This window comes from Chiloscyllium plagiosum, chromosome 4, assembly GCF_004010195.1.
Source record: "Chiloscyllium plagiosum isolate BGI_BamShark_2017 chromosome 4, ASM401019v2, whole genome shotgun sequence".
Taxonomy (NCBI): Eukaryota; Metazoa; Chordata; class Chondrichthyes; order Orectolobiformes; family Hemiscylliidae; genus Chiloscyllium; species Chiloscyllium plagiosum.
In genome coordinates this window covers 16,948,807-16,976,385 of record NC_057713.1, presented here as the reverse complement: position 1 = coordinate 16,976,385, position 27,579 = coordinate 16,948,807, and the positions used below count along the sequence as shown (strand labels likewise).

The window sequence follows — 27,579 nt, the reverse complement described above, 5'->3', positions numbered from 1 at the left end:
TACAGTGTGGAAACAGGTCCTTCGGCCCAACAAGTCCACACCGACCCGCCATCCACCCAGACCCATTCCCCTACATTTGCCCCTGCACCTAACACTACTGGCAATTTAGCCTGGCCAAGTCACCTAACCTGCACATTTTTGGGCTGTTGGAGGAAAGCGGAGCACCCGGAGGAAACCCACGCAGACACGGGGAGAATGTGCAAACTCCACACAGTCAGTTGCCTGAGGCTAGAATCGAACCCAGGTCCCTGGTGCTATGAGGCAGCAGTGCTAACCACTGAGCCATTGTGCTGCTGCAAAGTCATTAGAGTGATTATAAAGTCATAGAGGTCTACAGCACAGCAAAAGGCCCTTCAACCCATTGAATTTGTAATGGCCGAAATCAGCTCCCTATTCTATTTCCTTTTTCCAGCACCTGCCCCATAATCTTGCTAGCCTTGGCATCGCAAGTGCACCTAGTAGTTTTAAATGTTATATTCATAGAATCCCTATCATTAGTATCTGTTAGTATGATGAACAGGGAATTTGATGCAAATCCTCTTACATACTCATTACCAATAACAAAGTCAGCAGTTAGGAAAATAGAGTAACGGTTCAGAAAGAGCCTATGAGCCCAATAGCCTGAGGAAATTGAACGAGCAGATAAAGTGAAGCCACATGGGTTAAAGTACCATGTCTCCCCTCACTTTAACACAACTGCTTGTTGCTAGGAGCTTGCATGTTGTGTAATGTCAATTTAATTCAATAAAAAAATAAACAACAGTAAATGAATTAGCTTTATTGTCATGGGAAGTTGAGTTGCTGTGAATTGATGTCACTGTCAATGAGTCTTCATAGACTCTTGAATAAAGATGACCCATGTTATGGATTGAGCTGAAGTGCAGAGGTTATATAGTCACGGTCAGTCTGCCCATTATCATGCTTACTCTCTAAACTTCAGGTCCCCCTGATGACTCCATTAAAAAATGGACCTACTTTCCTGTCAAAAGCAACCGACATGCTTTGGGCCTTGCTGCCAATTGCAGAGAAGATCATGGCAACAGCTGATGGCTTTATAAAGTGGCTCTGCACAATAAAGCCACGACTCCACTTGACGTAATTCTCTGTTATTTTATCAAGAACCTACAGTCTGATGTATGTTTACTGCTGACTGAAATATCTGTAGGAAATGCCTCAGCTGGAGCACAGGCCAGTCTAAAGTAATCACTTGATCTTGTTTATTATAGATCACTCAGGACTGATCTTGTTTCAATAAATTACTGAAGCATTTTTACTTGGGCCTCTGGTCTTATCCTGTATAACATAGTCAAGCAACAAATTCAATCATTTAACAGGAGAGCAACCCCTTTTTAAAGTCTTCTGGAGGACTGGGGAATTCTTTTTGGAACACTGTCACTAGCAGGCAGTTAATAATTGTTAGAACTTTACTTTCTCCACTGTACATTCTCCACTTTTACATGTCACAGGCTGCCCCAACCCATCTCACTCAGGGTTTTTAACCAATTCTGACCCACAAGATACAGATTCATATTCTTTACTTAACTCAGAGGCTTTATTAAGTATCAAAAATAATTAAAAAGGTAATACTTAATAGTATTTCATCAAAGAATTTGTTAGAATCCCTACAGTGTGGAAACAGGCCCTTTAGCTCAACAAGTCCACACTGACCCTCTGAAGAGTAACCCACCCAGACCCATTCCCCTAAACAATGCATCTAATCCACACAGCCCTGAACACTGTGTGGGAAGAACCAGAGTTTCTTCCAACACAGACCCGCACAGACATTCGGAGAATGTGCAAACGCCACACAGACAATCATCCAAGGTTGGAATCAAACCTGGGTCTCTGGCGCTGTGAGGCAACAGTGCTAACCACTGAGCCACAGTGCCACCTTGTAATACACTTGGCTCCGATAGCTTTTGCTTCCAAATTCTCTGAAATATACTTTCCTCTTCTTTCACTTTATTCTGTTTACGATTGTCTGTCTTGTTGATGTGAGCCAATGATGTCTTCTAGCTTCTTTCTTTTAGCTCCATAATGAGACCCTTGCCCTGCCATATTAGACCATAGTCTGTCCTGGCCAATATGACTGGATCGAGCTGAGATTTTTGAGTATCCATTGATTCCCTATGCCACAATACTTGGGCTCTTGCAGATGTTTTTCCAAAGGTTTTAAGATTGATATTTGTTAGTAGCTCACTTCTTCAAAACAGCATTCCTCATATCCTTTAATCTTCTGCAAATGATTTCTCAGGTCTCCATCTTATCTCCCCAGTTATTCTCTTTCATTATTCTTACATACGGCAAGTATTAACTCAAATAGACCAGTGCATTAGTGCACATAGCGCATAATTTGTTCCGTTACTTTAACCATGCTATTGTTCACAAACACAAAATGTATTATAGCCCGTTGGCCCTACAACAAACCATGTGAGCTGAGGCGTGAAGCTCCCTCCCACCTATATACCCTTCCATTTCTCAGGGTGGCTAGTTTCACACAAATACTTATTCCCCAAAACTGGCAAATTAACAAAGTGACCAATCGTGCTTTGAGTTCAAATCTTAACATTGCAGTTTTTTAAAAAGAAGAACACTGTATTACAGACTAATTGCTATAGCTAAACCATATAAATCTGCTAAAACCAAAGAAATCTACATCACAACAAGATCAGCAAGTTCTATACATGAAATCATTGTTTGATCTCACTGAACACATCTCGTAAAACATTGAATGTACGGGAGGTAAACTCTCCTGATATTCCAACATCATCAAAAGGAGGATCACTATGACATTGCTCTTCACATCACTATGACATTGCTTTCTAATGAACTCTTTTTGAACACAGAATGATAATTGTAGCATAACTCATTTTTTTTCAATCATAACTCTTTCTATGAAAAGATTTTGATCTGCTTTTTTTCCAGGACCAGATATTTAAAAAGATGGAAAGAATTCTGATTAAAATCCATTCATTACATCTCTGTTTTTATAAACTAAGTCAAATGGTTTATGGGGTTAAGGATACTGACAGGTTCTTAAATTATGTGAGATCATCAAAGACATGAATAACTTAAACCCTCGTAAGTGTTTAGTGTTGCCTATAGATATATAGACACTTCACACATGCAATTTGATTTATATTTATTTTATCAAGAGCAGGAGACAGTGTCACAAAGTCATACAGCACGGAAACAGGCCCTTCGGTTCAACCAATCCATGGCGAACATAATCCCAAACTAAACTGCCTGCTCCTGGCTCAGATCCCTGCAAACCTTTCCTATTCATGTACTTATCCAAATGTCTTTTAAATGGTGTAATTCTATCCACATCCAATTTCCTCAGGAAGTTTGTTCCATTCGTGAACCACCCTCTGTGTCAAGAATTTGCTCTTCTTGTCTTTTTAAAATTTTTCTCTTTAAAAATGTGCCCTTTCATCTTGAAATCCCCCATTCTAGAGCAAAGAGAACTACCGTTAACTCTATCTATACCCTCATTATTTTATAAACCTCTATAAGGTCACCTCTCAATCTCCTATGCTTTATTGAAAATAGTCACAGCCCATTCAGCCTTTCTTTATGACTCAAGCCTTCCATACCTGGCAACATCCTGGTAAATCTCTTCTGAATCCTCTCCAGCTTGATAATATCCTTCCCATAACTGGGCGACTTGGACTGGATACAGTATTCCAGAAGAGGCCTCACCAATGTCCTGTACAACTCAACATAACTTCCCAACTCCTGTGCTCAAAGGACTGAGCAATGAAGGCAAGCATGCTAAACGCCATTTTAACCACCCTGTTCATATGTGACACAAACTTTAAAGAATTATGTACCTGCATCCCAAGTCCCTCTGTCCTATAACACTACCCAAGGTCCTACCATTAATGGTATAAGCCCTACCCTTGTTTGTTGTACAAAAATACAATGCCTCACATTTACCCAGATTGAACTCCATCTACAATTTTTCAGCCCATTCATCCCTTTTGTAATCTTAGAAAACCTTCTTCACTGTTTACTATGCCACCAATTTTAGTGTCGTCTGCAAACTTACTAACCATGCCTTCTATATTCTCATCCAAATCATTTATAAAAATGACAAACAAAAGAGGACCCAGGGCTGATCCTTGTGGAACACCACTGGTCACAGACTTCCAGTTCAAAAACACACCACCACCACTTTCTGTCTATTGCCATTAAGTCAATTATGTATTCAGTTGGCAAGGTCACCCTGAATCCCATGTGACCTAACCTTACTAATTAGTCTGCTATGTTGAACCTTGTCAAAGGTTTTACTAAATTCCAAGTAAACAACATCTACTGCTCTGCCCTCATCAATCCTTTGGGCAACTTCCTCAAAAACTCAATCAGGTTTGTGAGACACTATTTTCCTCACACAAAACCATGCTGACTATCCCGAATCAATTTTTGCCTCTCTAAATGTCCATAAATCATCTCTTTTAAAATCACCTCCAACAATTTACCCACAATCAAAGTCAGACTCACGGGTCTATAGTTCCCCAGTTTCACCTTACAACCTTTCTTAAACCAAAGTACAACATTAGTCATCCTCCAGTCATCAGGCACCTCACCATAGTTAAAAATCTGTTAAAACCTTGGGTGGCACAGTGGTTAGCACTGCTGCCTCACAGCGCCAGAGATCCCGGTTCAATTCCCGCCTCAGGCAACTGTCTGTGTGGAGTTTGCACGTTCTCCCCTTGTCTGCGTGGGTTTCCTCTGGGTGCTCTGGTTTCCCCCTGCAGTCCAAAAATGTGCAGGTTAGATGAATGGGCCGTGCTAAATTGTCCGTAGTGTTAGGTGTAGGGAAATGGGTCTGGATGGGTTGCTCTTTGGAGGGCTGGTGCACTCGGAGGACTTGTTGGGCTGAAGGGCCTGTTTCCACACTGTAAGTAAGTAAAAAACAGTGTGTTGACCAATGGAAAGCCTCCATTAAGTGACCTTTGATATGAGCAAACCCAATTCAAAGGTTAAAAGCTATATTTTATTCATTATGTGGATAAAATATGCAAAGCTTTTAGTTCCAAGAGGGTGAATATTTGGGTTGGATTGGATTAGTCAGAGAATGTTTGAGGCTGCTCCCATGTGTATCTTTACTGTGGAGCTAAATAAATAACTGTGGAGAAAAGTAATAGAGGACTACGTTGAGTGAATGTCACGCTGTGCTATGGGTGGGCCACATCACATGTGCTGAACTGGAAAGAAAATTAGCCCTGTACTTTCTTGTCATCTGATCAGATCAACTAACTGTGAAGAGTTCTTGAGATTCACTCTGAACAATCCTGATATCCTAATTAACTCAACGTTGCCTCTTGACAATCAATCACCGAAACAAAATGGCAGATGCTCTGACAGATGTTCCAACTCCACTGAAAATGGGAGGGACATTATACTGTTGATGGAATTAAATAAATAAATATAAATTGGTACAGTCAGGCACACTTCACTTCTACAATGATTCTGTTCAGGGATAATTCACTCTGCTGTCTCTGAAAGCTGGACTCTGCTAGAGACACTGATGTTGCCTCCACTATAACAGTTTCATCCAGCACAAATGGTTACACAGCCCTGTTTTACAAAGGACATGGAAAAGCACAGCACAGTAATAGGCCCTTCAGCCCATCATATCTGTACTGACCATCATGCCACTCTAAACTAAGACTATAGGTGAGTACAAAGTGTTTCGAGAAAGCTGGCAGTCATGAAAAAAGTGATATAAAGGCAACTCTTTCTTGTGTCGATCTTAATGCAGCAACACAATACAGATAAATGTATCTGTCTCTGCTCAGTGTTGAACTTCAGCTTTTCTCATTCACCAAAGTTTGGAATTTTGCCACAAATTCATGGATAGAGTACTGCTGGTTCCTGAAGTCATCCAGCCATTGCAAGCAACACTCTGGCTTCATCAGAGTATTTGTTGAGAATGCTGACTTGCAGAGTGACACCCCATACCCCCGCCCCTGCTTCCGATCCATGCCATACATCGCTGGATGTTCTTTTTTTAATGATTGGGTCAGATAATGCCAATAGTCTGGCGTGGTGAGTTGAATTATTGCAACTGACCAAAATGACTCTCAACGTGTGATATTGTTGGTATTTTCATGGTGTTTTCATATAATTTTAATAAGCGTCCAGTACAAAGGAAGCAGGGAATGCAAGAGGGTCAAAAACCATTTGCACACTCTGTTTTCTATCTCCCCATTTTGCCTCACATGAAATAATAAATTACACATGCATGCAGCATGCAAATACACGTCTTGAGATCAAATTCCTTATAATGGTGCCTTACACACCTTGGATTTACTCATCCAAAATACATTATCCTTTTCTGGACTGTCAATTAGTTAGGTAGGGTGAGTAACTTAATGAATTACACTGCATATAATTCCACTCAGCAGGGATTTTGTTTGATGCTTCTGGCTCCCAGTAGAGGCAAACATAAACAGCTAATTATTTATTTGACCATTTTGAGCCAACTCATCAATGGGTTCAAGTACCAGTCTGCTCCCATCAGCTTGCAATACTTATATATGGGCATTTCCTCAAGCTTCTGCATATGACAGCACGTTGACAAAGCCTCTGTTTAGATATGAGAAGATAGTTGGCGAAGGTGGTTTGTTTGAATAGGTTATAGGTACAATGGCAAATAAAGATAGAAAACATTTCAAGAAACGATTCAGAGTGTCCAAGGAAAACAAATTTCATGAAGAAAACTTATGCTTGACAAGAAACATCCACCCATAGATTATTAGAAAAGTGAAGGGTACTGTTAAACTAAAATAAGAGGCTTATAATATTGTGAAGTATAGTTTTGAGTCTTAGTTTTGGGAGTGATTTTAAAACCACTAAAGAGTGATAAAAAGCTGAAAAAATGATAATTTGACAGCAAGATAGCCAGGAATATAAACATTGTTTTTAAACATATTACAAATATGTATGGAAGGAAGTAGCTAAAATAAACATCAAGTATCTGGAGCTAGAAATGGGAACAATCAGCATTTGAAATGAGGAAAAGACATTGAAGAAATATTTTGTACCTGTCCTTATGGTAGAATGCAGAAAATAGATACCAGAGATATTAGCAAGGGAAAAGTTAATGGACTGAAAACCAACAAAGGCCAAAATTGGAGGGATTTGTTTTCTTCAGCTCGCATGTTCTGCATTGCAGGGATCATCATCTTCACCTGAGTTCTGAGTTCTTTCTTTTGTCATTTCAAACAGTGTCAGTCAGTCCTAAAGTTTTGGTTTCATACCTCAGTTTTCATTTCCTCAGAGGTTTTACTTTCCAATCTCTATGTTGGTCTCAGTTCCCTTTGATTTCGTTTTCAACTTGAGTTGGGTTAAAAAATGCAAATTTTGATCTGTGTATTCCATCAGATAGCAAATGGAATATTAGCCTTTATTGCAATAATAAGGAAACTTTGCAACAATTGCATTAAGGATTCAGTAAGATCACACATACAATTATTTGTGCAGCCTTACTTGACATAGCTGAAGGAATGTACTTAAAGACAGTGCAGTGAGGTTTCATTGAGTTGGACCCTGAGATAAAAGTACTGTCTGATAATGAGTGATGAGTAATTGAAACTCTATTCATTGAAGTTTAGAAGAAGTAGAATTAGGTGGCATGGTGGCACAGTGGTTAGCACTGCTGCCTCATAGTGCCAGGGAACTGGGTTCAATCCCAGCCTTGGGTGACTATCTGTGTGGAGTTTGCACATTCTCCCTGTGTCTGCATGGGTTTCCTCATGGTGCTCCAGTTTCCTCCCACAGTCACAAAGATGTGCAGGTTAGGTGAATAGGCCATGGGAAATTGCCCATAGTGTTCAGGGATGTACAGGTGGATTAGCCAAGGGATATGCAAGGTTATGGGGATGGGGGGTGTGGGATGCTCTTCAGAGTGTCAATGTGGACTCGATGGGCTGAATGGCCTGCTTCCACACTGGAGGGATTCTGTGAAATACAAGGCAATGAAGTAGTTTGGGCAGGGGATACATTGAGAGGTTGTTTCCCCTGTCATTGGGAAGTCCCAAACATTATGAGGGGCTGGTAATTTAGGTCTGCAATGAGGAGAAAAATTCACTCAAGGGGTTGTGATTCTTTGGAGTTCTTTACTCCAGATATTCCATCATTGACTATATTCAAGGTTTAACCAGACAGATTTTTCATGTCTTGGAAGATCAGGGGACTTGAAGAATGGGTCAGAACATAGAGTTGAGGCAGCAGATCAGAATGTGAGAGCTGGAAGAGTTTGGTGGTTTAGTCCAGGTCCCTTGTGTCCTTACATTCTTTCTTCCCTAAATGATATCAGTCAACTAAATGTTTTGTTTTAAGACAATTTAATAGTGTCACAGTCACGATTATTGACATGAGCTATGTGTGTTGGATATTGCTTCTTCGTTCAGTGGTAAATTATAATGATTTCCAATTGATCGTAATGTTTACTTATATTACAGAGTTCTGTGCATTTTTAAATTCTGTTTTTTCTCTGAACACATCAATTTTCTGTCATGAGGGCAAGCCATAAAGTTTTGGGAAAAGTTACTGGGCCATACATGTTCTGTATGGGCCAGGAGCTGTTGACTAATTATAAGCACAGGATGACGAGGCGACTTTAACAGCCTCATGTGAACCAATTGCATTGTTTCTGATTGCTGTCTGACAGATCCATCCATTAAACTCATCTTTTAAATTCCACACAAGCTTAACTGTAGCCCCATCCTGTGATATGTTCCAGTCAGAAAGCACCTCACGCTTCAGTTGTGTCTGACATTGTCTCCTTGGCTCAGTGGGTAGTGCATTTGCCTCGGGTTTTGAAGCTTGTGGGTTGCAGCTCTGTGCTCGGATTTAACTGCATAATTTAAGCCGACACTTCAGTCGAGTGTTGGGAGAGCACTGACTTGTCCGAGGTATGTCCTTCAAATGAGACAAGTTTTGCAACTGCTTGCTCAGTGATTTGAGATGAGCATTAAACTTCGCAAGAATGTGCAAACAGTGCTCCCAGTGTTCCTCAACATCACTGAAACAGATTGATGTTAATATATTCCATTGCTGCTTGAGAAAGAGCTTGTTATTCTTCAACAGCAACTTATGTATCGAAATAACAATAGTCAATAAAGTAATCAGTTGTCTGTGAGGCATTTTGAGGCATTGCCATGAGGCTTGATAGGATAGATAGAGAGAAACTGTGCAGGAGTTGGTAGGAAGGAGTTGAGGGGTAGTCCAAGATGCTGGAGTTTAACCTGAAAATTAATATCTGCTCTTTGAGGTATGATATCAGGCAAGAATCCTTTGAAGGAGAATCGTGTAGACCTCCCAAAAAGCTGTTGGTGTCAGGTCAAACGAAAATATGAAACTGGGACTGAATAATTTTAATGAGACTAATACAACCAAAGTAGATCAGTTGAGTTAAGATTCAGATCAGAAATGATTTTCATGAATGGTGGAACAAACTTGAAGGACTATGACCTTAGATGCTTCTCTTAATAGAAATCAAGTGTTGATGGAAGTAACCATTAACTGTAAATATGTACAGTATTGTATATATTGGTCTTTCCAGGGTCAAATGATGCTGTCTCTGGAAACACTGGAATATGAAAATGATATGTACTGTAATGACCTTCCCAAGATAATTAATTCCAACCATTTCCTAGATTTAATCTGATGGTTATTAGTTTGAATTCACTTTAATTTGTGCAAAGCTAAACTGTTTTAAAGATTAGAGTAATCCTCTGCAAGTTCCCACATAATTTGAGATGTTTAAAGGTTAATAATTACTTGGGTAAAAACACAATCAGAGCATATAGTGTCCAATGGTTCATTAATACTTTCATTAGCAAAGTGGGTATTGAAAGAGAACATCCGCATAATTGACCTATCTAACAGGCTGTTCATTGACCTGAAAATAATAATTTAAGTTTATATAAACAGAATACCATTTTATAAGTGGCACCCTTCCAACAGTGACACTATGTACTCCATGCTTCAGCCAGAGGGTGATGAATCTGTGAAATGCATTGCTGCTGAGGGTGATGGAAGCCAAGTTACTGAGTGTGGTTAAGACAGAAAAAGATAGGCTTTTGATTAGTAAGGGGATCAAGGATTATGGAAAGAAGGCAGAAGAATGTGGTTGAGAAACATTTCAGCCATGATCAAATGGTGGGGTAGACTTAATGGGCTGAATGGCCAAATTCTGCTCCTATGTCTTAAGGTCACGCAGGCATTTTGCAGGTCATTGAATATAAGTAAACAGGCAGAGAATACGCTTGAAGCAATCTTGTGTTCTAGATCTACAGATTACAGGTTTCACCAAGATAAGCCTGCTTGCTCTGTCCATTTTGTTTAAAGTTAAAAATCACACAACACCAGATTGTAGTCCAACACATTTATTTGAAAGTTTTTGGAGCGCTCCTCTGTCAGGTGGGTACCTGATGAAGGAGCAGAGCTCCGATAGCTTGTACTTTCAAATAAACCTGTTGGACCATAACCTGGTGTTGTGTCATTTTTAATTTTGTCCACCCCAGTCCAGCACCGGCACCTCCGCACCATGACTACCATTTTGTTTCAGAAAAGCAACATTGTCAGACTGTGAAATTTTATGCTGAGGAGCAGCCCCTTCAAGTCCTGGCCTCACTTAAATAGACCACTTTAAATACAAAAATCACACAGTACCAGGTTATAGTCCAACAGGTTTATTTGGATGCACTAGCTTTCACAGCACTGCTCCTTCATCAGGTAACTAGTGGGGCAGGATCGTAGGGCACAGAATTTATAGGAAAAGATCACACTGTCATCCAATTAAAACACTACCTTGAACAAACCTTGATTGTTGTTCAGTCTTTCATCTTTTAAAAGGGGTTGCAGGTTTCAGTTCATTAATACGTAAATATTAGAACTTCTTTTAAGTCACATTTTCAAGATAACTTAAGGTTTTATCAAAAAAGGTAACATCTCAGCTTAGACAATGTATTAAAAGTGTCAGGTTAGAGTCTGTCTGCATCCCAATCTTGAGTCAGACTGGTTCTATTTCCAAAGAAGGAATTAATAGAATGTTATATGGATTGACTGCCTGCAGGTTATGCGTGTTTTGAGCAAAAATGGATGTATCTGCAAATACAATTCTGCAAATGCAAATTTACCCCATAGACTATGTGTGTGTTAAATAAGTCATTATGGATTATGTGGACGTCTAGACGTGATGGTACAGAGAACACCTAATGGAGAATTCACCACAAAGCAACAAGAAATTGACTGGGACAACACAACTATTATACGACAAGCCAAACAGAGAACAGCTAGGGAATTCCTAGAGGCATGGCACTCATCCACAGATTCAATCAATAAGCACATCGACCTGGACCCAATATACCGACCACTGCAACGGACAGCTGGAACTGACAACCGAAGCGGTAGATTCAAACCACTACAAATGCCGGAGGAAAGATCACAGAAGCGCTTCACAGGAGGCTCCCAAGCACTGATGATGTCGCCTAGACAGGGGATGAAACGTCTGCAACACAAATTCCCATCTCGGCGAACAGAACCACAACAACCACCCTCTATGTAAAACATTCTCCCCTTATGTCTTTTTTAAATCTCTCTCCTCTTATTTTAAAAACGTGCCCCCTAGTTTTGAAATTCCCCATCCTAGGGAAAAGACATCCACCATTAACCCTATCTAGACCCTTCATGATTTCGTAAACCTCCATAAGGTCACCTCTCAAATCTCCTACACTCCAGTGAAAAAAGATCCTAGCCTGTCCAGCCTTTCTTTATAACTGAAACCTTCAATGCCCGGCAACATCCTGGCAGATCTCTTCTGAGCCCTGACTACCTTAATCATATCCTTCCTTTAACAGGGCAACCAGAGCAGGGTACAGAATCCCAGAAGAGGCCTCACCAATGTCCTGATTATCCAACTCCTCAACTTCTTGAGGGAAGGAAATCTGCTATCCTTTGATGTGATTGACTCTTAACTGCCCTCTGAAATGGCAAACTGTTATAATTCAGGGGCAATTAGGGATGGGCAATAAATGATGGCTCAGCCAGCAATGCCCACATCCCATGAATGAATAAAAAATAATCTCACTAAACCAGCTGTCCTTGATAGGCGACTGACTTCCTTATGAATTATGTTTACATGCTGTACATTTGCGTTCACCAGAAACCATATTAAAACTGTCCCATTTATTTCACACGGTGTCCTCGCTGCTGTGAATGACATGGGAAATGTTTCATCCCACAAGTCTGACATTGATCGATTTCAGGTCCTCACAGCGAAGGACAAAGCCATAAACCACTGTGTTAGGACGAGTTTTATATTTGTTCAGAAGCCGAGGGCACATTTTAAATCTCTCTGGAATCTTCCACAGTTTTACAGCATGTAATAAGGCTGATTGTCTCAAACTCTGGTCAGATTATTGTTTAGGGCTGGTTCATTTGAAATGCATCTGACATATGTCAGCACAAAGTCTCAAGTTGACATTTTATTGACTGTGGGCTAAACCTGATTCCCTGGGGTGCCTGGCTGGATGTTACCAACTCGAGCTACGAACTGGGCAGTAGTCAGCACACTCCCACATATCCTACAAGGCTCCTACACACACACACATGGGAAATATCAAAACCCTGGGGCCATGTACAAGAAGGTCGCAATAGGTCAGAGTGATGGCTTTCTCAGACTTAAAAATAGGGGAATCATATAGATTATATAGATCACTAGTTACTGATTGAAATCTTAACTGTATAAGTCTCCATTTGAAGAGCGAAGAGGGCACTGTTGCAGATTGGTAAAATAAGACTGAATAGTTTTCTGACCGAAAATAATACCAAGAATGATTTCCTAAATAATGTTGCTGTTGTCCTGCTTTCTCATGAGGGAAATTCAACAGGTGGTAAGCTTAATTGTAGGGTCACCATGTCTCAGGTGACTGGAAAGGTTGTGAAAGTAAGACATTCAGAGTGATCTTAGCCAACGTAGAGATCGAACCCATGCTGTTGGCATCAGCCTGCATTTCAAACCAGCCATCCAGCCAATTGAGCTAACCCCCTCTGCAATTGAACGTTGGCAGCTGTCGGAAGGGCAGCTTCTTAGCAGCAGGTTGGGTGATGCTGGGATAAATGGAGGGAGAGATTTGCCTTTCAGTGTTGGTGACCTGGCAGCTGTGGTCACATTGAATTTGAACAGTTAACTACATATTCACAGGGCACGTGCACCCTGGGAATCCTTATGGTTCGGCAGCTACTATAACAATGCCTTCCTCCCACTGTGGAGCTGCCAGCTACCCACATCAATGGGCAGTCTCATGGGCCTTAGCTCCCAGTGTTGGTGGCTGGAAGGCTCCAGGAAGAAGTTGCACACACAGGCAGACCATGGACACCATCGCTATTGAGGTCATCACATACTCCTGGCACCTGAGAAGCGTCTGAGAGGAGAAGGTTCCACCCACAGATTCCACAAACCATTCAAGAGACCAACATGCTGAGGGGACACCCATAGCTTCTTAGTGAAGGAGTGAGTGAATAGGTTTCCCTCATGTGGAAAGAAATCTTGAATCTAAAATGAACTGTTTCCAATGAAGGTGATTGGAAACAAGCAGCTCCTGGTGAGGTCGGATAGAGCGAGGTGAGGTAGTCTCTTGTGATCCTTACAAATAAAAACTCACATTGAATTTGAAGTAACAAGATTAAAACCTCCACAATACCAGCACAAACTTGATACCAGCATCATATGCACAAACCAAATTATAAGCATTCCTACACAATTCCAGCTGTAATCTTTCAATTCCTTCACAGAATCTAAAAACTGGCAAAACAAGAAGCACACTTTTGCAGTACTTTATTCAATCCTGGGTGGGGCTCACTCCTCGTCATCTCCTTTCCTTCCTCTGCTCCGTCTATTTTTAAAAAAAGACTCAACATCTATATTTGAAGACTGAAATTAATCTAAATTTTGGCTTAAAATAAAACAAACTACGTAATTTAACTTTGGCACAAATTGCTAAAACGTCAATTTGAAACTACAATGATGACAGCCTCTGTCAGCATCACAATTAAGAGTTAACCAACTGACTGGAATTTAACTGACTTTTATCTATCTGGTAGCAATAAACCCTACGTCCACAAACATCTGCTCCCTCCATCGTCGATACTTAGGAACAGCAGAGTGTACCCTCCACAAGAAGCATTGCAGAAATGACTGCGGTTCCTTAGACAACAACATCCAGGCCATAATCATTATCATCTAGAAGGTCAGAGGAATACATGGGAACACCACCAGCTGCAAATTCCCTTCCAAACCACTCACCATCCAGATTTGGAAATATATCTTCATTCCTCAGTGTCACCGGTTCAAAGTTCTGGACCTCCCTCCCGAACAGCTTTGTGGGTCAACCCACACCAAACTGACTGCAGTGGTTCAAGAAGGCAGCTTACACCACCTCCCCAAGGGCAGGTTTGGGTTCCAAGAAATTCTGGTGAAGCCAGTTATGCTTCTGTCCTTTGAATGAAAAGTAAAGAATGTACCTTTAAAACCTATTACACTTCAATCATCATTATATTCACACATAGCATCCACATACTGGTTATCAAGGCATGGTTAGTAAGTATGCCTTGTTGGTATAGTGGACAGTGGACAGTGAAGAACGTTATCTAAGATTACAATGAGATCTTGATCAATTGGATCAATGGGCTGATGGAATTTAATTTAGATAAATGTGACAGATTGTATTTTGGTAAAGCAAATAAGGGCAGGACTTGTACAATTAAAAGTTGGGCCTGGGCAGTGTTGTAGAACAGAGAGACCTAGAGATTCAGGTAAAAAATGCTTTGAAGTTTCCATCACATATAGATACAGTGGTTAAGAAGACATTTATCATGGTTGCCTTCATTGCTCAGAGCTTTGAATATAAGAGTGGGGCTTTATGTTGAGGTTGTAAAAGATGTTGATGAGGCCTTTTCTTGTGTCCAGTTCTGGTTGCGCTATGATAGGAAGGATAATACTCAACTGGAGAGGGCTCAGAAGAGATTTACCAGCATGTTGCTGGGGATGGAGGGTTTGCGTTATGGGGAGATGCTGGATAGGCTGGGACTATTTTCACTGGAACATAGGAAGTTGAGGAGTGACCTTATCGAGGTTTGTAAAATAATGAGGGGCATGGCTAAGGTGAATGGCGGGTGTCTTTTCACTAGGGTGAGAGATTTCAAGACTAGGGCCATATTTTTAAGGTGAGAGGAGAAAGATTTAAAAAAGACATGAGGGGCATTTTTTTTACATGGAGAGTGGTTCATGTGTGGAATGAACTCCCAGAGAAAGTGCGGGATGCAAGTACAATTACAACAATTAAAAACATTTACATAAGTACACAAATAAGAAACATTGGAGGGATATGGGCAAGTCCAGGCAGGTGGGACTAGTTTAGTTTGGGATTACGCTTGGTGTGTTGTGGTTAGACCAAAGGGTCTGTTTCTGTGCAATATGACTCTTCTGAACAGGAATATTGTTTATATATGTCGGGAGTGGTGTTGACTATACATTCATAATATACAGGCAACTCTTGCAACTGAGAACCATGTTAAAATTAGTTTCATCAGTTCCCTTATTAATTAATTCAACACAGATAGAAATTGAATCTAAGACATTTTCTGAATGGTACATTTGATTATTAACATAGCAGGGCATTTGAATTCTTACTACGTTGAAGAAGGAGTTTCACCATTTAATGATTTAGCTGAAAAGAGCTCCGTAATGTTAATTGTCATTTTTCACTCTGTTGATCTTCGAATTCTTTGATATTAAATGATGACTTCAGATGGCTTATTCAAAGGAATTAGTTGGAAGGAGTTATTGAATCTGAGAGTGTGAAGAAGTTAAATTAACATTATCTAGAAAAGTGATGACCCTGAGAGCTTTAGTGAAGACATACCAGCTATGCTGTGTCTGAATAGAACTTCCTGACTATGCTGGGCTACTTCCCAAATTTTGTCCATGCCAGTTCTCGTAATAAAGGCATCAGTTTTCCCTGGTAAATATTCAACAGTGAAAAACATAGTATTATTAACATTCAAGAACAAAGCCCAGGCATATGTTTTAACTATTCCATGCTGATTGTGTGTATGGCTTGTCTCTTTACTTTCTATTTCAACCTTGAATATTAGTGATTGGTGTCAAGCCGAAGTTAAAGCTGGCTTTGAGGAATAGTCCCAGCTCTGTGGGTCATTTGTGTTCAGATTCAATCCCTGAACCAATATGGAATAATCTCTTTGATGACTGGTTCATTAATCATTAATGCTTTTTTCCCTTAGTCCTGAATCTGTGTTCAACTGTTGATCACACCAACCACAGTCCATACTGTACAACACAGTTTTAGTATCACAGAACTCTCTACGGCACATGCATGTCTTGTAGCCAAGAAACTGGAATAGGTGGGAACAAATTACTGCAGATTCTGGAATCTGTACTGAAAACAACAAATGCCCTCAGAGAGGTCCAAAAGAGATTAAAAAAAATCAAGGTCAGATATGTTACTGTATTGGGCTCTAACTCACTCCTCCTTGAAGTCACGTTTTCAAAGCCATGACTATGGCGTGGGCATGTTGGTCATCTGACCATGCATTTCCTTCTATGACTTACCATGCTCCTGAGAAGCATCCTGAAACATACCAGGTGTTAGAGAACAATACCTTGTTGTTAAAATCAGTTGATTCTCCAAAAGGTAGCACTGAGCCATAAAGACCAGCAGGATTTTATATAGGATAGGAATAGCAGCAGGGACAGCCGTGGTGCTGTCCATTCTGCTGATGGTGCCCTGATGGACTTACACATGAAAGGTGACCATTACTGTCAAGAATAACATGCACCTGGGAAATGCTTATACGACAAAATGATAGATGGTGCAAAAGTTGGTGGTGTGGTAAATAATTTTAGACTAGTGAATGATGCAGATGGGCTGAGCTAAATGCTGAAAAGCGTGGGATGATGAATTTTGGAAGGATGAACAGGGCAAAGGAGTACATATAAGACCCTAGGAAGACAGAGGTGCAGAGGAACCTTGGTATTCATGTCAACAGATTGGTGAAGGTAGCAAAAAAACTAAATAATGTGATTAAGAAGAGAAATGGGATATTTGCCTTTATTAGTTAAACATTTGAATACAAGAGCAAGGAAGTTATAGAACATAGAACATAGAAGAATACAGCGCAGTACAGGCCCTTCGGCCCTCGATGTTGCGCTGATCCAAGCCCACCTAACCTACACTAGCCCACTATCCTCCATATGCCTATCCAATGCCCGCTTAAATGCCCATAATGAGGGAGAGTCCACCACTGCTACTGGCAGGGCATTCCATGAACTCACGACTCGCTGAGTAAAGAACCTACCCCTAACATCTGTCCTATACCTACCTCCCCTTAATTTAAAGCTATGCCCCCTTGTAATAGCTGACTCCATACGTGGAAAAAGATTCTCACTGTCAACCCTATCTAAACCCCTAATCATCTTATACACCTCTATCAAGTCACCCCTAAACCTTCTTTTCTCCAATGAAAACAACCCCAAGTGCCTCAGCCTTTCCTCATACGATCTTTCTACCATACCAGGCAACATCCTGGTAAACCTCCTTTGCACCCGTTCCAGTGCCTCCACATCCTTCCTATAGTATGGCGACCAAAACTGCACACAATACTCCAGATACGGCCGCACCAGAGTCTTATACAACTGCAACATGACCTCAGTACTCCGGAACTCAATTCCTCTACCAATAAAAGCCAGTACGCCATATGCCTTCTTCACCGCACTATTTACCTGGGTGGCAACTTTCAAAGATATGATGGAGCTGTATTCAAAGTTAATAGGCTACTGTTCAGGCACTGTGTACACTTCTGGTCACCACACTATAGGAAGGATTTGATTGCACTACAGATGTTGCAGAGAATCTTCACCAGGATGTTGTCTGGGTTGTAGCAAATCAGCTCTAAAGAGAAACTGGATATAGAACATAGAACATTACAGCGCAGTACAGGCCCTTCGGCCCTCGATGTTGCGCCGACCTGTCAATTTAATCTGAAGCCCATCTAACCGACACTATTCCATGTATATCCATATACTTGTCCAATGATGACTTAAATGTATTTAAAGTTGGTGAATCTACTACTGTTGCAGACAAAGCATTCCATATCCTTACTACTCTCTGAGTAAAGAAACTACCTCTGACATCTGTCCTATATCTATCACCCCTCAATTTAAAGCTATGCCCCTCATTCTCGCCGTCACCATACTTGGAAAATGGCTCTCCCTGTCCACCCTATCTAACCCTCTGATAGGCAGGGATTGTTTCCTTAAGGACAGAAAAGGCTGAGGGGGGATCTGATTGATGCATACTAAGATGTAAAGATGTTAGATAGGGTGGATAGAGAAAAACATTTCTCCTTAGTAGATGAATCAATGACCAGGGATCACAGACTTAAGGTAAGGGTCATGAGGTTCAGAGGAAAGGTTGTTTCATCAGAAGATTATGGATATCTGGAACACATTGTCTAAAAGAGTGGAAGAGGTGGGAAGACCTATGAAGAAGTATTGAAATGCCAGAGCATACAAAACTTTGGGCTGGAAAATGAGATCAGAATAGATGGATGTTCGATGAAAAGCACAGGGACAATGGGCCAAAGGGCCTCTTTCAATGCTGAAAATTTCTGTGGTTGTAAGAAAAGAATAATAGAGGCCATGTCGACCATGGATAATGCTGCAAAGAAAGTGTGACATCTCCACCCACCTTTGATAAAATTACCCTGAAGATCTTCAAGTTCAGCATGGAAAAGAAAATAAACCTGATGAAATGAAAGACATTTTGCCAAGACTCCAATGGCCCCCTTTAACCAAGCTTACCATCAGCATGGCCTGTTCAGGATTGGTGATAACCTGGGGGAGAAGTGCTCTTTCACAAATTTCTATAAATTCTATGTCTTATGACTGTGTCCTCCACAACCACCTGATGAAGGAGCGGGGCTCCGAAGACTAATACTTCCAATTAAATCTGTTGGACTATAACCTAGTATTGTATGACTTTTAACTTTGTACATCCCAGTCCAACACCGGCATCTCCAAATCTTGGTTTTCATAAGGCTGTGTTCAGTTCTCCTGCTCTGTAGGTGTGCAGCTAATCTGTTCTGTACGGAATGCCTTTGTTATTGTGACGATAGAGATTTCTTCCACAACTGCAAACGGCTCAGAGAAGATCAGTTTCACATGACTTGCTCATTATTTGCACATGAATAGCTGTTAAACCAACCACTTACTGCCCTGATTGATAAAATGACCTCTGCTGGTCATCATTTTACCTACATCCTCAGTCTGGAAGAAGAATAAAAAACACATTAGGAATTTGACTCTGTAACATCAAATAATCACTAGGTTATTAAAGGAAAAAAAAAGTTGAACTGCGTACCTATCAAAAAAAAAGGTTCTGAATATGTATTTGTAATAATGCTCTGGGACTTATTGCCTTACCCGACATTCTATACATCAGAATCCAGGTTTTGCAAAAACGCAATATCGAAAACTTGACAGTGCATAAATCACAAGGGTTTACTGGATAATCATGCAATCTCTTTCAATCTGCACAGCCTTTTTCTCACTTTGTTTTTCTTTCAACTCTCCAAACAGGTTTCCTACAATGGCATTGGTTCCTTTGATCCTGAGATTGACTTATCGAACCAAAGTGGCCGAGTGTTCAAGCTGGGAAATGAGACCCACCATCTATTTGTGGGTTTGTACCCAGGGACCACCTATTCATTCACTATCAGTGCCAGCACTGTCAAAGGTTATGGACACCCTGTCACCAAGCAGTTTACCACAAAGATATCAGGTATTGTTTTCCAATGCAGGCATCTTTTACTATTTATTACGTCAGACTCATTTATTTCGTTGGAAGGAGGGTATGAAAACACTCAAGATTATTTCTCAAAATTGTCTTTTGGAAAGAACCAACTGTCTCAAACCACATCACACTTTGGAAAACTGATACCGACACAGCCCTGCGTTATTAAAATTCACCATTTAGTCCAATGCAGAGATAAATGCTCTTTCACCTTCAGATGTTTGGCTAGATGATGAATATTTAAATCAGATTTCTTCCAAAGTACTTAGAGTGTTTGAAAGCAACTAATGTGAATGAAACAAAGTGCGATCGTGTAGTGAATTGCAATTGGAACCATACAGAAGTGATATTTTTCACCCATCTGGAATCAAAACTAGGAGTTATAAATATTACATAGTCACTATTGAATCCGGTTTCCAAATCACGATAAATGTCTTTACACAGACAATTGTTAGAATGTGGATTTTGCTATAAGAATTGACTGAAGAAAATACCATGGATTACCAGAGGGCAATGTTAGATAAACACAATGGAGAATTGAAAAGAAAGCTTGTTGGACGAGGAGGGTCAACAGGAAATTTCTGCCTGAATTGAAAACAGAAAATGTTAGAGAAACTCAGCATCTGTGGAGAAAGAAACTAGGGTAAACATTTTGAGTCCAATGATTCCTCATGGATGAATATGTCTGATATTTGTGAGTATTGGGATTTGTCCACTGGTTTCAGCATAAGCAGCATGCCTCTAACTACTAGCACCCCCTCCACTTGGAGCATAACATACACCATTCTGATGGTGACTGCTAGTTGTTCTTCCCACATCCATGTCTGTCTGAGTCACAGAATTGTTACAATGCAGCAAGTCACCACTGACTAAGCGAGCTGTCACTAGTGTATCCCCCATTGGTCAGCTGTTCTGAAGGCAGAGTCTTAATAGGCTGCGTCTGGGAAGATCACTTAGATGTTGCACCACTTTTGCTTCCAGGTTCCTGACCTGGAATTTTTTCTAACACTGGGATTGCCACACTAGTAACATTAACAGCCAAATTCTTAGCTTTCAAAATTCATCATAACAAGTAGACATCAACAAGAGTTCAAAGAACCAGCATTTGAAACTAGTTATATTACTAATTAAAATACACGGTGATTTTTGTTTATTTATAAGATGAAGGACAAATCAAAACATGCTGCAGAAAATGTCAAATTTGACAATTTCCTAATGACGTTAGATGTGAAAACTCAAGTTAAAGTTTTGTGCAGATTAAATTCATTTCCCAGTTTATGAGAGACCCTAGACCTACCACTGAATTTAAAGGTTAAAAATCACACAACGCCAGGTTATAGTCCAACAGATTTATTTGGAAGCGCTAGCTTTCGGAGCGCCACTCCTTCATCAGATGGTTGTGGAGTATAAGGTCATAAGATACAGAATTTATAGCAAAAGATTACAGTGTAATGCAACTGAAATGAAATGGACATCGTGAATTAAAAACCTCATGTACAAATGGCACTGTAAGAAGAGAGGGCATTTTCTGAGTGAAGGATTTTTTTCAGGAATTTAACTGTATAGGATTTGGAGTCCATTAGTTCAGTTGGTTACATGACTGCCATGTAGTTCAGAATAACACCAACAGTGTGGATAGGTTGCCATTCCAGTTCATGTAGACTTGGGATTGGCCTCCTCACCCTGCACCTAAGTGTGAAATGCAATGGCAAACTATGGCTGGAAAAAGCTTCTCTTTCAGTCATCCATGGGATGTGGGTATTGCTGATGAAGCATTTACTGCCTATCCCTATGTGCCATTGAGAAAGGGGTGGGAAGTTGTCTTCTCAAACCACTTCCATCTATTTACCAAGAAAACAGTTCAGGGTGAAATAAAACAAAGAATTGTGGATGCGGAAAAATCTAAAACAAAAACAAATTGCTGGAGGAATTCAGCAAGTCTGACAGCATCTCCAGGAGAAATCAGTGTCAATAGTTTGGGTTCAGTAACCCCTTCTCAGAAAACTGCATTTGAAACATTGACTCTGTTTTCTCTCCACAGATGCTGCTAGACCTGCTGAGTTTCTCCAGCAATTTCTGTTTTTGTTTCAGCTCAAGATGAAACATCGGTAGGCATTGAGCTCAAGACCTGCTTTCAGGAAGAGAATGCAAGATGTGACTTCATTGTATAGAAATTCCTATTCTTCCTGCTTAAGTGTTGATCATGGACTCTCAAATGTGTGAGAAATTTCAATTTGTGAATCAAACTGAATTCAGTTTCTCAAAACTGCTGTGGACGGCAGTCCACTCTTTCAAAAAGCCAGCACAGGCAAGACATGGGCTGAATGGCCTCCAACGATGCTGTTTATTTAAACTCATTTTATCAGGGTATTAATCCAGATCAAGAACACTAATTCTGCAGCATAACTACTACTATACTTGATCCTGATTTATGCACGGCAATTCTTTTCAATCTTTGTGCAATGTCTTTACATTTTATCTGTGAAACAGTTGATTTACTACATGTCCGAGCAATTACATAGCCAATCAAAACTGTGTTGTGAATCCTTTGCCTCAGCTCTGATTTAATCTATTTCTTCATTACCAACAAATTTGACAGGCTTGAAATTGGCTTCAACACACAGGTCATCCAAATAGATTATGTCGAAATATTAGACTCCAGAGAGAGGGAAATAAAAATCAGTGTTTGCTCTTGAAATCTCTACTCTGTGACTTCTACTGTGAAAGAGTGTGTGAGTGGAGAGTAGATTTAATGATGGCACAGATGTTTCCAATCAAAGCCCTGTATATTCTTTGATGGGTTGTGAATGGCATTTATTTCTTGAACCAATCTTGAATTAGGGGAGGTGATGTCTTTGTAGCATTATCACTGGACCTGTTAGTCCAGAGACCCAGGGATGTTTCAGAGACTTGGGTTCTTGATGGTGGAATTTGAATTTGTCTAAATGAAAACTGGAACTAAGAGTCTAATGATGACCATGGAATTATCAGGAAAAGCCACCCAGTTCACTAAGGCCCTTTACCTGGCATCCAGCGTCTGCAGACCTCACTTTCTCCTCCTTTACCTGGCATCCTGACCTGGTCTGGCTGACGTGAATCCAGACACACAGCAATGTGTTGACTCTTAACTGGCCTTTGGGATAGGTAATGAATGCTGGTCCAGCCAGTGACATCCTCATCCTGTGAATGAATGTTTTGAAAAGTGGAATGCTGGACTGTTTCAGGCTTGATTAAGAATCAGCTAGATTGTCTGGAGTCACTGCACCATGCAAGAATGGCAGATTTCCTTTCCTCACCAACATCGGTGAACCTGTTAGGATTTTTAATGACCATCAATGCTAATTTCAGGGTGACTGCTATAGACACAAGCTTTCAGTTCCAATTTCCTTCTGTTAATTATATTTAAATTCCACTAGCTGCTGCAGTGGGATTTGAATGTGCATTGCCAGAACATTAGTGTGGGTCTTTAATTTACAAGCCTGTGATATTAGCACTACAACACCATCTTTACTGATGGGGCAAGCTACTACAGATTACTGACAGGGAGACAGTAAGGAAGTCTCAATCACAGACTCCTGAACCCAATGGACTCTTACCCAGTATATCAAGAGAGGTGTGAGAACATTCAATGGTCTGTACAGTATAAAGAAAACAAATTGACAAAATACATCTGATTTTTACTTGAACTTCTTTCCAGCAAATATTTTTGTGAAACAAATGATACAAGTTAGAAAGTTTCTTAAATAATAGCATAAACCAATCATTTACATAGCTGCACTGATTTTATTGGACACTTGCAGTAAAGCAATTTGAATCCATATTAAGTTTTAGAATCTGGAAGCTGTAATGATAGCTATCCTCCGGTGAAAGATTTCAGGTGAAATTGTACAAGATGAAGGTGTTAAAGTGCAGAGATGTAATAATGTGTTCCTTTTATGAAGAATTGTACAGTTACTTTATTATAATACATCAAATTAGATTACTTACAGTGTGGAAATAGGCCCTTCGGCCCAACAAGTCCACACCGACCCACCGAAGCGCAACCCACTGTTTTATTTACTGACACCTATGGGACCAGGAGTGTGCTGGTTGATCAAATATTCTGGATAATCAAGAGGTCCACATAATCAATATAAAAACACACTAAGTAATAGAAACATAATGCAGGGGGTGTACACATCACTGTTTTGCATTATTTACAGCATAAATCACTTTATATAAGTGATTAATTATACAACTTTGCCTTAAATAAAGCATTGAGATGCAGATCAGGCTTGATCATATTAAATGGCGGAACAGGCTCAAAGGGCTGAATGGCCTACTCCTGCTCTAGTTTATACTTCTATGTGAGGAATTTGTTGCAATCTAACATTTTTTATTTAGTCAAATGGCTTTTCTTAACTTGCCAAAACTAAGAAAAAAAGCAACTAAAACAGAAATTGCTGGAAAAGCTCAGCAGGTCTGGCAGCATCTGTGGAGAGAAATCAAAGTGAACATTTCGAGTCTCATAAGCCTTTCTCAGAGCCCCATTCACTCTGAGCTTTTCCAGCAGTTTCTGTTTTGTTTCAGATTTACAGCATTCGCAGTTCTTTTGGTTTTAATTAATTTAAAAAAAGCAATCTGAATATTACAGTAATGCTTCCTAACCCTCTAGCATCATTTTCATAGAAAAGAAGCAAGAACACAGAAAAATGTTGTGAAAGAGTCATATTGGACGAAACATTAACTTACTTTCTCTCTCTGTCGATGCAACCAGACCTGCTGAGTTTCTCCGGCACTTTTTGTTTTTATTTTAGATTTCCAGCAACTGCATTATTTTGTTTTAGTAGCTGAACACAGATAATCTTCTGTTAGGACATTAATAGAGACCATAGATCTCATACAGGAAAGCAGAGGACTGTCAGAATGTTACACAGAATAACAGCTGCTTTGCAGAGTGTTACAAAGAATAACCATTGAACTGGAACACGTGACAGGGAATATCCATTAGCTTGAAATATGTCACAGATAATAACAGTTAGCCTGATGTGTGTTACCGAGAATAACAGTTGCTTGGGCTCCCTGACAGTGTGAATATTTAGCATGGAATGCCTTTTGCTGCTGTTGTGACAAATTACTACAACCAAATTTCAGACCATTGGAGTCCCTTCCACTTAAAGTTTAATGTGTCATCTACCCAAACGTGAATTCTAACAAGTAGAAGGCTCCAGCATTCAGTATTTGCTGCATTCTCAGAAGATTCAGATAAAATTGTGAACTTTAACAGCTTTTAGAATATTTCAAAGCCCAGCCCCACGGAGCCATCTTCAATTCATGGCATTCTGTCTATTAGGTTTTAATTTATTGTTTCCAGTTGTTTTCTGCTTCCCTGCTTCTTTGGTGTGAATGAGCATGTATCTACCATCTGTTTCTGCCTCAGATATTCTGGCAGCACAGACAAATGTTAACATTTGCACGGGTAGAGCTAGTTACCATCATTGGTATGGCACAATGATTCCAGAGTTACTGTGTGCAGCTTTACCTCAGATTTAATAGTAAATGTGTTGTGTAAAGTTGAAGACAATTAAAATATAGATGACGTACTTTTAATTTATGTATTTGAGAAAATTGCATGGCAAAAAGACCTAACAATATATTGCTCTTGTTGTCACCTTTTGTAGCACCATCCATGCCAGCATATGATTATGACGCACCACTGAACCAGACTGACAGCACAGTGACTGTTCTGCTGAAGCCTGCTCAGAGCAGAGGAGCCCCAGTCAGGTAGATTAATTGAGATGATATCTTTCACTGGGAATTGTCTTTGTTTCTTATCTTCAATATGGACAAGGGGACTGGGCGGGGATGGGGGCGGCGAGAGATTTCATAACATGTTGTCAAGCGTGCTAATCTGATTAATGCAGTGCCTCAGAATGCTTGCGGTGTGTGTTTTTGACATGAATCAACTGCTTCATGTTCATGTCGGGTAACTTGTCCTGGAGTTTGACAAAGCTTTGAATCAGCCTCAAAGGATTCCTGCAAAGGTAAAGGTCTTATGTTGAAGCTTGATGTCTGTAATATGGGCCACAGAAACGTAACAATAGTAATCCAGGGACGTGTCCCTATCTCCAGAGCTAAGGTAATGTATTTGATGGGCACCGTCCAGTGGGTATTCATGTCTGGGGAAAGGGAGGTGTGCATCAGAGAGGGAATGCTGTCGGTCTTGATGGACAGCCTGTTAAATTCTCTGCGCTTTCTCAAAGTTCAAAAACTCTCCACCTAATGACCAACTTAAAGGCTGCCTTCCATGCCCCAGCTTCAACTTTGAGCAGTTGAAGGACTACAGGAAGCCCAGCCAGGCTGTTCTTGGGTGGGAAGGTGGGGAGGCACCTCCTCACATCAGGTTCACTAATGTCCGTTAGGGAAAGAAACTGCTGTCCTTACCCTCTCTGACCAACAGGGGACTCCAGACCTATGGCAATGTGGTTGACTCACAATTGCCCTCTCAGCAATCAGGGACAGGCAATAAATGCTGCCAGTGATGCTCTTATCCCGGTGAATGAATTACAAGGAATTTTTTTAAAGTCCCAGTAGTAGCCACCATTCCCAGCAGAGCTGCCACCCACTCAGAAAACTCTCTGAGTTCAAGTATTGCCTCCAGTTAGTTAATGCCCCTCGGAGTGTCAATTCTTTTTGTATTCAGTTGAGAGATATGGGAACTTCAGTCAGGGCAGGCATAATTGACAGATACGAGGTCTCTGCCAACTTTGTGGACAGTTAGTTCAAATCTGACCTTGACTCCTTGGGAAATTGGAATCATAATCAGATTCCCCTGAAAGTCTATTCGGATCACCGATGCCCTTCAAGGTGGGAAATTTGCCAAAATTACTTGGCCTATGGGTGCCTCAAGGCTCACAGCTATGTAGTTGACTCAACCTCTCTCTGAAATGGCCAAGCAAGTCATTCACTTGTTTGGAAAGAGGCACAGCAATCCCTTCTCAAGGGGAAGTTAAGGGCTGACAGTAAATACTGACCTTGCTGACAATGCCCACTTGCTGCAGGCATTTGTAACCCATTTAGGAGAGCTGACATTTATCAGCAGCCTGACAATCAGCTGACGGCTGGTCTCTTTGGGTTGAGTGCTGTGGAATAAACATCTGCAGCTTAAAATCCCTTGTGATTGAAATTGCACTATTATCATTCTTGATGAAGGACTTTTGCACAAAGTCGATTCTCCTGTTCCTTGGATGCTGCCTGACCTGCTGTTCTTTCCCAGCACCACACTCTCGACTATTATTATAGAATGCCTACAGTGTGGAAGGAGGCCACTCGGCCCATCGGGTTCACACCGACCCTCTGAATAACTTCCCACCCAGACTACCCTCCCATCCCTGTAAACCTGCACTTCCCATCGCTCACCCCTCTAGCCTCCCCCCGGACAGTATCCGCAATTCAGCATGGTGAATCTGCCTAACTTGCACATCTTCGGACTGTGGGAGGAAACCAGAGCACCCGGAGAAAACCCACGCAGACACGAGGAGAATGTGCAAACTCCACACGTATAGTCGCCTGAGATTAGAATTGAACCTTGGTTCATGGCATTGTGAGGCAGCAGTGCTAACCACCGTGCCACCATGCTATTACCTAATTGGTAGCTGCCACACTGCATATTTTTGGCACCCCCCCCCCCCCCCCCCCCCAAGGCTTTGAGAAA

General features: G+C 40.7%; 1 protein-coding gene across 5 annotated transcripts in view; it reads left to right on the top strand.

The window, feature by feature from the left end:
* LOC122548881 (receptor-type tyrosine-protein phosphatase mu-like) overlaps positions 1–27,579 on the top strand; it is a 701,186-nt gene that overhangs the window by 364,740 nt on the left and 308,867 nt on the right. For all 5 annotated transcript variants that reach the window (XM_043687785.1, XM_043687784.1, XM_043687783.1 and 2 more), the window contains exons 9-10: positions 19,673–19,874; positions 25,547–25,649. In XM_043687785.1, the coding sequence (XP_043543720.1) occupies positions 19,673–19,874; positions 25,547–25,649 (305 nt within the window). The remainder of the gene's footprint in view (positions 1–19,672; positions 19,875–25,546; positions 25,650–27,579) is intronic.